Source organism: Saccopteryx bilineata, chromosome 7, assembly GCF_036850765.1.
Source record: "Saccopteryx bilineata isolate mSacBil1 chromosome 7, mSacBil1_pri_phased_curated, whole genome shotgun sequence".
In the NCBI taxonomy this organism is placed as follows: Eukaryota; Metazoa; Chordata; class Mammalia; order Chiroptera; family Emballonuridae; genus Saccopteryx; species Saccopteryx bilineata.
The window spans coordinates 61,093,947-61,108,187 of NC_089496.1; the positions used below are offsets into that span (position 1 = coordinate 61,093,947).

At 56.9% G+C, this 14,241-nt stretch overlaps 1 protein-coding gene across 2 annotated transcripts in view; it reads right to left on the reverse strand.

The window, feature by feature from the left end:
- Positions 1–14,241, reverse strand: part of HERC2 (HECT and RLD domain containing E3 ubiquitin protein ligase 2) — a 124,085-nt gene that overhangs the window by 16,666 nt on the left and 93,178 nt on the right. Inside the window, exons 65-76 of one of the 2 annotated variants that reach the window (XM_066239227.1) lie at positions 13,628–13,853; positions 11,465–11,636; positions 10,044–10,233; positions 9,357–9,497; positions 6,128–6,319; positions 4,510–4,663; positions 3,413–3,520; positions 2,028–2,159; positions 1,489–1,647; positions 1,297–1,415; positions 668–793; positions 168–323 (exon numbers count right to left, since the gene is read on the reverse strand). In XM_066239227.1, coding sequence (XP_066095324.1) covers positions 168–323; positions 668–793; positions 1,297–1,415; positions 1,489–1,647; positions 2,028–2,159; positions 3,413–3,520; positions 4,510–4,663; positions 6,128–6,319; positions 9,357–9,497; positions 10,044–10,233; positions 11,465–11,636; positions 13,628–13,853 — 1,875 coding nt within the window. Of the gene's footprint in view, positions 1–167; positions 324–667; positions 794–1,296; positions 1,416–1,488; positions 1,648–2,027; positions 2,160–3,412; positions 3,521–4,509; positions 4,664–6,127; positions 6,320–9,356; positions 9,498–10,031; positions 10,234–11,464; positions 11,637–13,627; positions 13,854–14,241 lie in introns of both variants that reach the window. The other variant, XM_066239228.1, reaches the window with a different exon arrangement.

Consider the following 14,241-nt stretch of genomic DNA (forward strand, 5'->3'; position numbering starts at 1 on the left):
CGCTGAGACCCGGGTCGGCTTGTTCACTTCCCCTGCATGCCTTCCTGTGGGCCACCCTGGCGTGAGCCATGCCGCTGTCTCAGAGCCCTGGCGCTGTCTGGCGCAACATGGGAACCACGGAAACATTTCTGCACCCGAACGCACTTCCAACGTAACAAGCTGTGTACCTCGTCAAGAAACACCCGGGGCAGCGGCGTTCTCTTGTCCAGGGCCACGGCCACACGGGAGGCCATGCAGTACCTCCGGAACCAAGCCCACTTGTGTGTCTCGGCACAGCAGGGAAGAGTGTCTAGTTCCAAGTCGCAAGCTAGAGCCACCAGGACCTGCAGACAGCAAAAAGTAACAACACAGGGACCCTCGGAAGTACAGTGAACACTCCCCTCACCAACACTACGTGCCCGCCAGGGTGTCCCTGCCCATGACACGGTGGCTCCTCCCCAGCTCCCTGCGATGCACCCGACACAGCAGCTCAGGACGGAGAGCCGCCACGACACCCGTGCCCAGGTCAGCGCCTCGCAGAGCACACTGACAATCCAACTACGGGGCTCGGACCCCGGTCACTGCTGGGACATCCCACATTCAACCGCAGCAATGCCACCCCGTCCTCACGAGCCTGGCAGGGCGCTGTGAAACAGCCCCGACCCCACCTGGCCCCATCCCACGCTACCTTGAAGAAAGGGCTGTGCAGCAGCTGCTTGCCGCCCCGCACCACGGGGTCTTCGTACTCGAACTGCCGCTCCAGTGCCTCCGGGAGGCCCTTCACCAGCGCGGCCAGGGCGCTGCCCGTGAAGCTCTGTGAGGACACAGTGCACCTAGCGCCCGGTTCCATGCAGGGAGACCGAGGCTTTTTTTCTAGGAGTCAAGTGCTTTGTTATATTTGTATTATTTTCCCTAAAAACGAGTGACAATATCTTCCAGTGAGAATAGACAACCTAAAAAGACGACAGACATGAGAACCCGGGACTGGAGCTCCTCGGGGGGTCTGGTTTCAGTGGAGCGGCCCCCACGGAGCCCACCCGCCAGCCAGCGCCATCTCCTGCACACTCAGGATAGCACGTTCTTTTCACACAAGCTACCACGCCCGGGACACGAAGACTCGTCGTGAAGTTCAACAAACGAAACCCCGCTCACAATCTCAAGACACCGTTTTCAAATACAGAGCCCAGCTGCACCCAATCCCTGTGCAGCACGAGGGGTCTCCCGTGCCTGTGCCTCTCACTCTCCCGCAGGACCCTCCCTCCCAAGAACGAGGATGGGACCTCCTGCCGCCCCCTGAGGGCCCAGCAGCCCCCGTACCACAGTCCTGGCCTCCCCGTCGCTGTCCCCCAGCAGCCGGCCAATGTTGATCGACTGTCCAAACTCCGTGGTCAGCAGCCTCCGCAGCCTCTGCAGGGCCCACATCCGGTGACTGGCGGCTGAGGGGGGCGCACAGACGTCAGCCGCCGCTCCCTGTCGGGCACAGCACGCGGGGCCATGGGGCATGCTCACCTAAGGCACTCAGCTGTGCGCACGCAGCCAGCGACGCGGCCAGACGCGGGACGATGCTCCTGTTCGAGGCCAGGTTGAGTCGGAAGTCCAGCAGACACGTCACCAGGTCCATGGAGGGACAGGAGAGCACGCAGCGATCGGAAAGGAGGTCTTTAGGGCCTAAGGAGTGAGCGGCATGACTGTCCCATGCTGGACAGGCCAAGGGATGAGGACTCCTCACCTGACCAATAAGGAGTGGTCTTGTCCACCCAGAGGCCATGGTGAGGACCCACTGACCCACCCACCTACAACACATGACTGCATCCAACTCTTATACTTTATCTATAAACCAAACAACTTAAAACCCACAACCAGCAACAGCTGCTTGCCCACTGCTGAGGCTGGAGCGCTCAGGACACTGGATGGCTGAGGGCTCTCTGCAGACCTGACCCTTGGCGCAGTGGAGCCCAAGCAGAGCCGGCTCCTTACGCAGCAGGAGGAGGCAGACTGCCAGCACTGCATGGAGGGCCACCGAGCCCTGGGTGCTGCAGGCCCCTCACCTGCGGCTGGCATGATGGGGTAGACCGTGAAGCGCCAGCCCCAGCCGTTCACGGACCCGTCGCTGATGAACTTCCACTTGAGCTCGTCCCCCGGGATGCGCAGCTCACTGGACCAGTCGGACCACTCGCGGCCTGGCGGAGGACACATACCTGGGGTGAGGCCCCTCCCTCACCCCATCCACACCAGCTTGTTCAGACACAGAGCAGAGCCTCTCAGTTTCTGGAGGACGCTGGCTCCTCCCACCTGAGCTCCCCACTCTGTCCACACACTGCAGATGAGGCACCGCTACTGGTGCTGCCGCTCAGCACACTGCCCCAGGCTGTCCCCACACTGCAGATGAGGCACACGCTACTGGTGCTGCCGCTCAGCACACTGCCCCAGGCTGTCCACAGACTGCAGATGAGGCACCGCTACCGGTGCTGCCGCTCAGCACACTGCCCCACGCTGTCCCCAGACTGCAGATGAGGCACCGCTACCGGTGCTGCCGCTCAGCACACTGCCCCACGCTGTCCACAGACTGCAGATGAGGCACCGCTACCGGTGCTGCCGCTCAGCACACTGCCCCACGCTGTCCCCACACTGCAGATGAGGCACCGCTACCGGTGCTGCCGCTCAGCACACTGCCCCACGCTGTCCACACACTGCAGATGAGGCACCGCTACTGGTGCTGCCGCTCAGCACACTGCCCCACGCTGTCCACAGACTGCAGATGAGGCACCGCTACCGGTGCTGCCGCTCAGCACACTGCCCCACGCTGTCCACACACTGCAGATGAGGCACCGCTACTGGTGCTGCTGCTCAGCACACTGCCCCAGGCTGTCCACACACTGCAGATGAGGCACCGCTACCGGTGCTGCCGCTCAGCACACTGCCCCACGCTGTCCCCACACTGCAGATGAGGCACCGCTACTGGTGCTGCCGCTCAGCACACTGCCCCACGCTGTCCCCACACTGCAGATGAGGCACCGCTACTGGTGCTGCTGCTCAGCACACTGCCCCAGGTGCTGGGGAAACTGAAGCAGGGGGGCGCCCTGGGTAAATACAACCACCACGCACTATGCAACGCCCACACAGCCCACAGCACATTGGGGGCCCCAGGGCGGTGTCCCAGGAGGGTGTGATACGACGGCCATCACCCAGGCCACAGGAGAAGGAGCCCACCTCCCTCACAGAATGTGTGCGTGTGCAAAGGCCTAAGCACACAGGTTACCCCTGGGACACGAGGGCAGCTAGCACAGGCCACGGCGAGGCTGGTGAGACCCGCTGCACTAGGCAGGGGAGCCGCTCACGGCCCTCCCCAGGGTCCCACAGGAAAGCAGCGGTGCTCTCTGCTAGTAATGCGACGGTTGCTCCAGAAGGCACCCTGCTCCGCCTCCCTTCCCACCTGAGCGCACGGAGACGATCCTGTTGACACCGTCCATGACGGTGAGTGGGTCGTGGCGCCTCTCCGTGGAGCACTGCCGGTCAAACTCCACCCGGAGTCCTTCCGCACCTTGAGGACAGGTGAGCACAAAGCAGTGTGACACCTCTCGCCAGGCACACCACACAGAAGGTGAGACCGAGGTGGTGTCTGTCAGGACAGTAACCGCACACCAACTGCCCGTTCCTCCATGGAGGACGTCCCCCGCCCGGGGCAGCCAGGGACACTCCTGCCCAGCCCGCTCCCCCACGGAGGACGTCCCCCGCCCGGGGCAGCCAGGGACACTCCTGCCCAGCCCGCTCCCCCACGGAGGACGTCCCCCGCCCGGGGCAGCCAGGGACACTCCTGCCCAGCCCGCTCCCTGAGCGCTCTCCTCGGGGTGGGTTTCCACGCTCCCACCACGGCCAGACAGAGCTGTCACCCTGCCCCACACTGAAAACCACACCCACCAAGCATGCAGCATTAGGTCTAGTCTTCTGAGGGACAAGTTAACTTGTGCAAGAATGCATGGCAACAGTCTCGCCAAGGGCCCGGTTTCCTGGGCCTCTGAGTCCAAGCAAACGTGCAGAAAGGTGCGCCGAGTGCAGCAAGAGTGTGCACACCCAGGCCAGGGAAGCCCGATGGGTCAATAGGGTGAATTTGTGTAAAAAAGGCAAAAAGTAAATAAAGGAACTAAGGTTAAAAGAGACTTAGAAGATGGAAACTGTTAATTAAAAGAGACCTAGGAGAAGACACAGTGGGTATCAGGAACCGCCCGTAAGTGCTAGTCGGGACGGCTCCGAGCGGGCAGCCTCCCTTCCAGGGGCACCTGCGGCTTCTGGAGACTGTCTCGAGGCTCCTTCTAGACCTGAGTTTTGGTGACAAGGCATCCACCTGGCAATCAGTAACTTAAACATTTACGTCGCATGGTTTTCTGCATCATTTACTTTGAAAAGAGGACAGTTTGTTTAGATAAGTGGAGGGAGCGATTCTAAAGCAATTCTGTCAATTCTGTTCTATGCGATGGTGACAGCTGCTCCCACGGACATGACCACAGAAACGAGGCCGGTCCCCCCGCGTACCTGGGATCTTCACAGTGCCGCTAGAGGAGGTGTCATCCGTGTACGGGTGGCTGCTCTCCACCACCACAGGCTGGGAGGACAGGCGGCCATTCTGCGAGTCTGTGGCCACATCCTCCAACTCGGTGACGCAGAGCTCCAGCAACATGTCTGCCACCTGTGGGAGGAGCAGAGACGGAAATCAGGAGGGCGTTGGGACGCCACCTCCGCTCACCCTGCTCTAGAGCCTTGGCAGGGACAGGTGGCCGAGTGGGGGCCTGGGAGTATGGGAACTCTAGTTCAATCAGGACTCAGTTTCCCCACTTCTACAGTGAAGAAGGCACGGGGCTGGCAGAGGGGCTGTGAGGCGTGGGGGTGACTTAGATGCAAGGAGCAGGGCAGGAAGCCCTCGACATGTGCAACTAAGAAACCAAACGCTGTGACCACAACAGTTTCTGCTCACACCAAGACGAGAGTACTTCCTAGTGAGGACAGCCTGCTTCAGGAACTCACACATCCAGGGAAGGAGCAGAGAGGTAATCAGACGGCTAAGATCCTAAAGGCACTGGGGCTCAAGCAGAAGGCCAGCGGTGAGAGGAGCCTCCCAGCCACCAGCCAAACAGCATCAGGGCTACACAGCCACACACGGCGCTCCGAACTCAGAATGGTGAGGGTCAGCCCCACTTCAGTCTGCCAGCAAGCCACAATGTCCTCATCTCATCTTAAACTTTTAGTGACTCACATCGTTTAAGTGGTCAATACTGGGGACAACAAAATCCCTGACTACAGGGTTTGAAACAGACAAGAATACGTCATCACAGGAGTAACACATTAACCTACAAATTCTCAGATTTAGAAAAAAATAAAACTATCCTCTCTTCTATACTTCTCAATATGTTCCCCTAGTTTTCCTCATATTTAGGTAACAAATATATTACCTTACTAAACAACGGACTATATATAACTACTGTCTAGGTACCATTATTTCAATTCAAACGTCTCCCTCTCATTTGAGAATCCCAACCTTAGGGCAGGGGGGACGTGCCGCGGGCCAGTGGTCTGGACACAAGCCTGCCTTTGTTCCTGGCTCCCCGGAACCTGGTCCACGTCACAAGCACACAGCCCACCAGAGTCCTCTAGGCCTCAGAGCCTTCCTCTGCCCAGCCCGTCGGTCCCCCAGGAGAGGCCGCAAGCCTCTGGGGAGGGGGACAGAGGACTCCTAGACACAGCTTGGCCTGCAGAGAGCTCAGGGTCCAGCCCGTTCTCCACCCGCCAGCACCCTGTGTGTCCTTTAGAAACAGCCTCTGGGCCTCAGCTTTCTCCTCTGTCAACAAAAGGAACACCGACCCTCCGTGGTGACAGAAGGTGCCGAGAACCGGGCCCAGCAGCACGTGTATGACAACGCTGGGCATCGTGGCCTCACACGTGTTCTCATCCCCATCCTTCCCTCTCACAGACGCAGTGAACTTGTGAAAAATCAGTATTGCGCTTGTGACGATGCACCATCATCCAATCTCTCAGAATTATGCCAAGTAACTCGCCTTGAAAAACTAGAAGATAGGAAACCTGTAACTTTTTAGTTTTGTCTTGTGTCAGCAGCATCGTTGTCGAGGTAAGGGCCCCACCCCCACCAGTGGCTCACCTGCGGGTAGGTGGTGCCCATGCCAGACAGCACAGCCGAGAGCACCTCCCTGCCCTTGTCCCCCACACGGGCGCACACGGACAGCTTGAGCAGGTCCACCAAGACACGGGTGTCGTCCGAGACCAGCAGACTGGTGAACTCGTCCAGGGACTGAGGTTCTGGGCCTGATGTTTTATTTTGGCTTTCAACATCCTAAAAGGTCCAACAATAAAATGAGGAATGAAATGTTAAGAGATGGTCACTGGCTTACCCATAAACTCAAAGGATACGTGACTCCCAAAGATAAATAAGGGACTCTAAAAAATTTTAGACCATGAAATGCCCGATTAAGAAATGACGGGCCTCGGCCTGACCTGTGGTGGTGCAGTGGATAAAGCATCGACCTGGAAATGCTGAGGTCGCCGGTTCGAAACCCTGGGCTTGCCTGGTCAAGGCACATATGGGAGTTGATGCTTCCTGCTCCTACCCCCTTCTCTCTCTCTCCTCTCTCTCTCTCTCTCTCCTTTCTAAAATGAATAAATAAAATTTAAAAAAAAAAAATTAAAAAAAAAAAAAAAGAAATGAAATGACGGGCCTCTGAGATCTCCACCACCAGGTACTATGCTTTCAAAACCAATTAAGTACTTTACAAATTAATAACAGCTTCTGTCCAAAGGGATGCATAAGCTATAAAGAAATAACATTTTATACTGAGACCAAGGTCATCCTACAGATGTCTGCTGCAGGGGTAGGCTAGGAATGAGGTCATGCCAAGTGACCCCCCCCTACCACGACCGTAAGACCGTAAACTCTGCCTGGGAGTTCTTTCCATCAACTAAACTGACTCAGTACTTTTGCATATTTTGCCTAGATCCTCTCCATCATTCTTTCCCAGAATCTTATTTGAAGCGAATCATTGTCATATAACATTATCCATAATTGCTTGTTCTTTGGGTTCTTTGAAGAAGAAAAAAATGAGTCTCATTGATCTCTGTGGATCTTGAGAAGAAATATATCTGCCAAGAGGGACTCCTCATGGTCAACTGGGCTCCAATTCATAACCAGAGTCCAGCAGGTGTTGCTCATGGAGGCCTCTCTCTCTCTCTCTCTCTCTCTCTCTCTCTCACACACACACACACACACACACACATGTGTGCTACAATCCAGGGAAAAACCCGAGGCTGGCTGCTAGCCCAGCACTGTGCTCCTGCCCACTGAGCCCACTCTTATAAAGGACTCCCAGGGTTATATTTTGACCAATGGGCTGAGACTGGACCCATCCAATTGGAGCTGCACAGCTGTATCCTCATTTGTATCTTTATCAACCAATCAGAACTGCTCTATAACAACCAATCAACCCATAATACCCACAAATCAGAGCACTCCATAATGACCCATGATGAACGTGCAATTCTGACCAATCATGACAGTGCTATGTGTACCAATCAAACTAGGCAAATTTGGATTTCTCATTAGCATAAACATGGACCAATCAGGGGCTAGGACGAGCCCTTTCCCAATATAAGTGGGCTTCCCTTTGAATCAAGTTTCTCTTTGTACCGCATCACATTGGGGATTTCTGTTGGCATCAGATTGGTGGCAGTGACCTTGTGATGACACCTCCCTCTCCTCCTCAGCAGAGGAAGGGAGCTGCCACCTGCTGCCTCACCCTACCCTTGCAGGTGTCCCACCTGAGACAGGACAGCGGCCCCCACCCCGCTGCCCACCACACACACACACAAGGGCCTCTGGGAGGCGGGCAATGGGGTTTGGTTCACAGAAAGAGAGGAGCCATCAGACCTGGGAGACCCCCCGCGTCTGAGCTGAGGGAGGGGCATTGCTGAGAGCCTGCACTGACGGGGGAGGACCCAGGCCCTCCAGTCTCCCTCAGAGAGGCTCGTCAGAGGGAGAAGAGGTGCACAGCACCTCTGCTAGTCTCTCTCGCTTTCTGCCTCTTGGCAACACCAGGCCAATGCTTCCCACAGACATGATGTGGGGAAGTACACGCCATCCTAAGGAACCTTACAGGGAACAGGACCCTCCAATTTGCAGGCTCCACCCAAGTTGGTCCTGGGAACCACGCTCTCTGAGCTCAAACACTTCCTCCCTTTAGATAAACCGGCCCCGCTCCCCCGTCTGTGTGAGACCCGAGGAATCAGCCAGTGGAGTTCACCCTCTCTCCTCACGGGAGAGCAGCGAGTTTCTACATCCAGCAGAACACGTTACTCCTCCATCCCATCTTTGGTCTTACACCTGAAATAGCACTCAGTGTTTTGGTAGGGGGGTTTAAAGTGACAGGAAAAAGCCTATAGGAATTACTAAAACAGAAAATCACTATCTGCACCCGCTGAGGGTCAACTACAGCCTAACGCTAACAACAACTTGGTGGTGATTGATGACTCAAAACCGAAATGATAGGACTCTCGGGGTACAATCTGGACAATGCCCAGGTCTCATAAATAAATTGCTAGAAAAGAAATCTTGCCATCCCTCAAGGCAAAATTTTGCAAAATTCAGAATTTCTATATTAAGTCCTCAGCCTAGGAGACTACCAAATATCAGAAGTTGAGTCCAGATACTGAACTTACAGTGATTTTCTTACCCCAGGTGATTATGTCTTTGCCAGCAGTAACAGCATTAGAGAAAATCTCAAGTTCATGCATTATAAATGATGCATGTCCGTCCACAGGATAGGTCCAGTGGCAGGGGAGTGGACAGGGCAGGTGGGCCAGAGAGGGCATCCACCGCTGGTGGACGGTGTGACAGAGCCCAGCCAAGTACAAAGTGTCCCTGCTTTGGGCCAGCCAGCACGGGGGAGGGGAAGGTCACGGGTCTCGAAGCATCTACGTCCCATGAACACACACTAACCCACGTCTATCGCCCTCCAGTGGAGAAACTCGGCAGACACTCCTACCACGTGGCAGGCTGAACAGCACTAACTACTATGGCAGCAAATCCTTGATCCCACGCCCCAAAGGGACACACAGAAACGCTGTCCCACAGGAGGACCCACAGGACAGCACACACCGGGCGTCAGGAACAAGGGCAGACTGAGGGGCGGGGAGGGCTGCGCAGTGAGCAGGGGGAGGGCGGCTGTGCCCCCGCTCCTACCGCCACGCAGACGTGCTCACAGACCGAGGCCCAGCAGAAAGGGGCTCGAGCCCATGCGCTCCCTTCCGCGTCCCACATCTACGATTCCCGCAGACGGAGAAGACTGCCCCAAAGTAAGACCCTTAGGACGCCCACTGACCTCCTTGGTCTTGGTCATGGTCTCTGCAATGATGCTGGCAGCCCCCAGGTCGTCCGTCACGGGGATGAACGGCCGGGAAGACGCGGAGGCGGCCGACGGGGTCACCGCGGAGGGGGTCACAGCATCCTCAGAGGAGATCATCTGGTGTCAGCACGCACAAAAGAGGAAGTCTTAGCCATCCGCGCGGCACACTCCCCACACCACTCCCACAGCCTCTCTCGAAGCTCCCTCCCCGCCCCGGCCCGCTGGAACATTCCGGGTGTTACAACGGAAACAGGATGCCCACACCCCCGCCACCACCTCCCGTGGGGTCCAGGATAGCCCGGCCAAGTCAAGGGCATCTGTATTCCCAGGATAACCTATTCATATTCACAATGTGTAACACGAAGAAGATGAAAAAGAGCTCACATCTCTTCTAGTTGGATTTTCTCCAAAGTAAGTTACAAACCTCTGGCTTTCAGGCTTCAGAATGGCAGACAAAAGGACTGTGGACTTGCTTTTAGCAACTTTTTTTTTAAGTCTAGTTCCACTTAAGTGCTAAGAAGTATCCTTTGAAGTAGGGTATCTTCTAAGTCCAGCCAAAATCCCAGCAGGAGGCAGCAGAGTGCTGTGACCCACTGGAAGGAGGTGGACACCCCCTACCCCGCCAACCCTGTCTGCTCTGACACGGCCGACCCCTCTCCTTACCTCCCCTCTCTTCTCCTGCCACGGACTGGGGCTCAGTCTGTCCTCAAGGTCAGCGGCCAGCACACATTCCTCTCCGTTCACAGGACTGGCCGTGGCGGACACATCAGAAGGGGGAGCCGAGGAGGAGAAAGAGGGACACTCCACCGGGGCCATCATGCTGGCCGGCATCAGGGCCCCCACTACAGCGTCCCTGTCAGGAGAGAAAGCAGGGTGAGCTGCCGTGCCCACAGTAGGGGCGGGGTGAGCGGCGGTGCCCACAGTAGGGCAGCAGTCAGGAGGCAGGCAAGCACCGAAGGCAGGCTCCCTCCTGTCCTCCTGTCTACTGGACACACCAGAAAGAGTTTTAGAATAGGGAACATGACTACAATGTATCCACTGGCTAACAGCTACAATGTTTGCTTCTGATCTTATGTGAGTGCCCACAGTTGTAACAACAGAATAAGCCTCAGATTTCCCTGGGACACCTTTCCTGGCTGCTGTTAGAGCCCAAGGATGACGTGTGTGTAAGCTGCATATCAAGGGTGTCTCGCAGGACACAGCAAAGACCAAATATCCTCTCAGCAACTGTGTGGCCTCTAGTCTGAGACTGGTGTTCCTATAAATCCTCACTTCTACACATCCAGTATGTAACCATGACCCCCCAAAAGACAAGTAACTCACTCAGGGTAAGAAAACAGCAGAGGTGCTGGAAAACATCCAACCATCAAAACTCTGCTTCGGCCCTGGCCGGTTGGCTCAGTGGTAGAGCGTCGGCCCAGTGCGTGGAAGTCCTGGGTTTGATTCCCGGCCAGGGCACACAGGAGAAGCGCCCATCTGCTTCTCCACCCCTCCCCCTCTCCTTCCTCTCTGTCTCTCTCTTCCCCTCCTGCAGCCAAGGCTCCATTGGAGCAAAGATGGCCCGGGCGCTGGGGATGGCTCTGTGGCCTCTGCCTCAGGCGCTAGAGTGGCTCCGGCTGTAGCAGAGCAACGGCCCAGATGAGCAGAGCATCACCCCCTGGTGGGCGTGCCGGGTGGATCCCGGTCGGGCGCATGAGGAAGTCTGTCTGCCTCCCCTCTTCTCACTTCAGAAAAATACAAAAACAAAAAAAAAACAAAAAACCCAAAAAAAACTCTGCCTCATGGAGTGTTTGAGAGAAGGAGACAAGTGGTCTTAAATTAATATTTCTGCATATCACTATCAACTAGTCTTCCTCAGCTCCCAAATACTTGTGCTGAGAGTTTACTGGCCAGAAAGATAAACAGAATATTGTTTAACTTGGTTTTCTGACTCATATTTCAACTATGGGAATATGTAATATAAACGCACAGTATTTAAATAAAGACAGTAATACAACGTTCTTTGAGACTTTGATCCATCAGAAAACGACGACAGCCCCAGCTGACATGACAGCGAGACTGCCGAGGTCAGCCGACGAGCCCACCTGGCGTACAGGATCTGCAGGGCGGTCAGGATGTGCGACAGGGCCTGCTGCTTGGCCAGGTTGCCGTCCAGGGACAGGAGGATCTTGGCCAGGGAGGGGCGACTGGGCTTAGCACTGCTTGCGCCGCTGACTTTATTGCTGGCCGCGGAGGGGTCGGCGTCGGAGGGCACGCCTAGGGGAACAGACGAGAAACGGGGTGCAGTCTCTGAGATCACTGCCTGTTCTAGTTCTACAGTTTATTCTTTCATTTTCATTCCAAACCGAATCTTGCATGTTGCTGCTTCACAGATGAGGTACCAAGTTCATCTTCCAGAGTAAGATAAACCCACTTGTTTTGTCTTATTTGTATTTCTACAAAGAAGCTATTTTCAGAAAAGGTTCACTGTAACTACAAAATGACACAGACACTGTTGCAGAATTCACTTCCAACAATCTGTTACGTGTACTCGAAAGCTGGGAAAATGCTATGCTAGCTGCCTTCACTCGTCTGGAATGAGACACAAATCGAGAGGAAACAAGAGGTCACAATGCAGAGCCTCACTGGCCTTCAGTCCAGCTCACTGCCCAGAGTTCCTGGGTCTCAGCAGAGGAGGGGCCGGGGGCATCCAGCTCACTGCCCAGGGTTCCTGGGTCTCAGCAGAGGGAGGGGCCGGGGGCGTCCAGCGGGCCTGTGAGTGCAGGAGGCAGAGGGAGGGAGGCCCGTGTACAGAGAACGGGACAGACATAACTAGGCTCAGCGAAAAGGTTTAGATGGAAAAAGGACACCCTGTATTACTCTACATGTTAAACGCCCTACAGAATAAAAACTGACCCACAGTGACAGAGAGCAAGTCGGGTGGGAGGCAGGGAGGCCTGGGAAGCAGACGAGGAAACTCGGGACCGGGCACATGGTCACTGTGCGAACAGGTGCACACATGTCTCCTGACATACAGCTGTGGCATGTCAACTCCACCCGAGTAGAGCTGTTGGAAACCCATGCAGCCTGGCCCATGGCCCATACATTTCAAGCACTATTGTAGTCTTCTCTGTCTGCACATGCACACAACAGAAGAATCAGCACCCTACTTCTTCCTGAAGTTCCGTTCCAGCTTGCAGGGATCAGAGCGGAGACACCACAGCTATTCTGTGGCTTTGGGTCAGAATGCCCAACACCGTGACCACTGACAGGGGCGCTACAACACTCCCCATGCACACCGTGTCCGTGCACACGGCCCGCAGACCACACAGCACTCCCCACGCACGACACTGCGCCCGTGCACAGGGCCCGCAGAACACACGGCACTCCCACGCACAACACTGCGCCCGTGCACAGGGCCCGCAGACCACACAGCACTCCCCACGCACGACACTGCGCCCGTGCACGGGGCCCGCAGAACACACGGCACTCCCCACGCACGACACTGCGCCCGTGCACAGGGCCCGCAGAACACACGGCACTCCCACGCACGACACTGCGCCCGTGCACGGGGCCCGCAGACCACACAGCACTCCCACGCACAACACTGCGCCCGTGCACAGGGCCCGCAGAACACACAGCACTCCCACGCACAACACTGCGCCCGTGCACGGGGCCCGCAGAACACACAGCACTCCCACGCACGACACTGCGCCCGTGCACGGGGCCCGCAGAACACACGGCACTCCCACGCACGACACTGCGCCCGTGCACGGGGCCCGCAGAACACACGGCACTCCCACGCACAACACTGCGCCCGTGCACGGGGCCCGCAGAACACACGGCACTCCCCACACACGACACTGCGCCCGTGCACAGGGCCCGCAGAACACACGGCACTCCCACGCACAACACTGCGCCCGTGCACGGGGCCCGCAGAACACACGGCACTCCCCACGCACGACACTGCACCCGTGCACAGGGCCCGCAGAACACACGGCACTCCCACGCACGACACTGCGCCCGTGCACGGGGCCCGCAGAACACACAGCACTCCCCACGCACGACACTGCGCCCGTGCACGGGGCCCGCAGAACACACGGCACTCCCACGCACGACACTGCGCCCGTGCACGGGGCCCGCAGAACACACGGCACTCCCACGCACGACACTGCGCCCGTGCACGGGGCCCGCAGAACACACGGCACTCCCCACGCACGACACTGCGCCCGTGCACGGGGCCCGCAGAACACACCGACCCGTGTTACCTAAGTAGGAGGCCCCCAGCGGGTCCCGCGCAGTCTGGAAGAGAACTGGCTCGTGGACGGAGGGCGTGGCGACGTCGACCGTGGTCCAGGCCACGCTGTGCGAAGACCCACAGGCCACCCGCGTGACCCTCTGGCCCTCCAGGCCGTGCACGAGCGTGGGCTTCCTGTTCACGGTGGTCGTGCCGTTGCCCTGCTGGCCGTGGTCATTGTCACCCCACGCGTACACCTGTTAAAGGAGAAGAACAAAAACAGAACTTCTCAATGTTTCAGAACCTTTTCTGCAAACTCACTTCAACACTCTTGCCAAAGGCTAAGCGATCGTTTACTTGACATCCGAATCCCCAACAAGTTCATGTCCTGCTCTGAGAGGGGCCAGGGAGGGCCTCCTCTCCAGCTCACTGTGGTAACTTATTTTTCCCTTTACGTATTTTGTTAAGAAAAGTGACCACAAACCATACGCTCAGTGCACGAGCACAGCAGCGCTCCCGTCCACGGTTCTGCTCTCAAAGGCCTCGGCAGACAGGACTCAGTCTCCTGCAGTGCAGAGTCCACCTGGCAGCTCAGGGCACGAGGACACCGTCCATGGCAGGGACACTCACACCCACAGCCGCTCG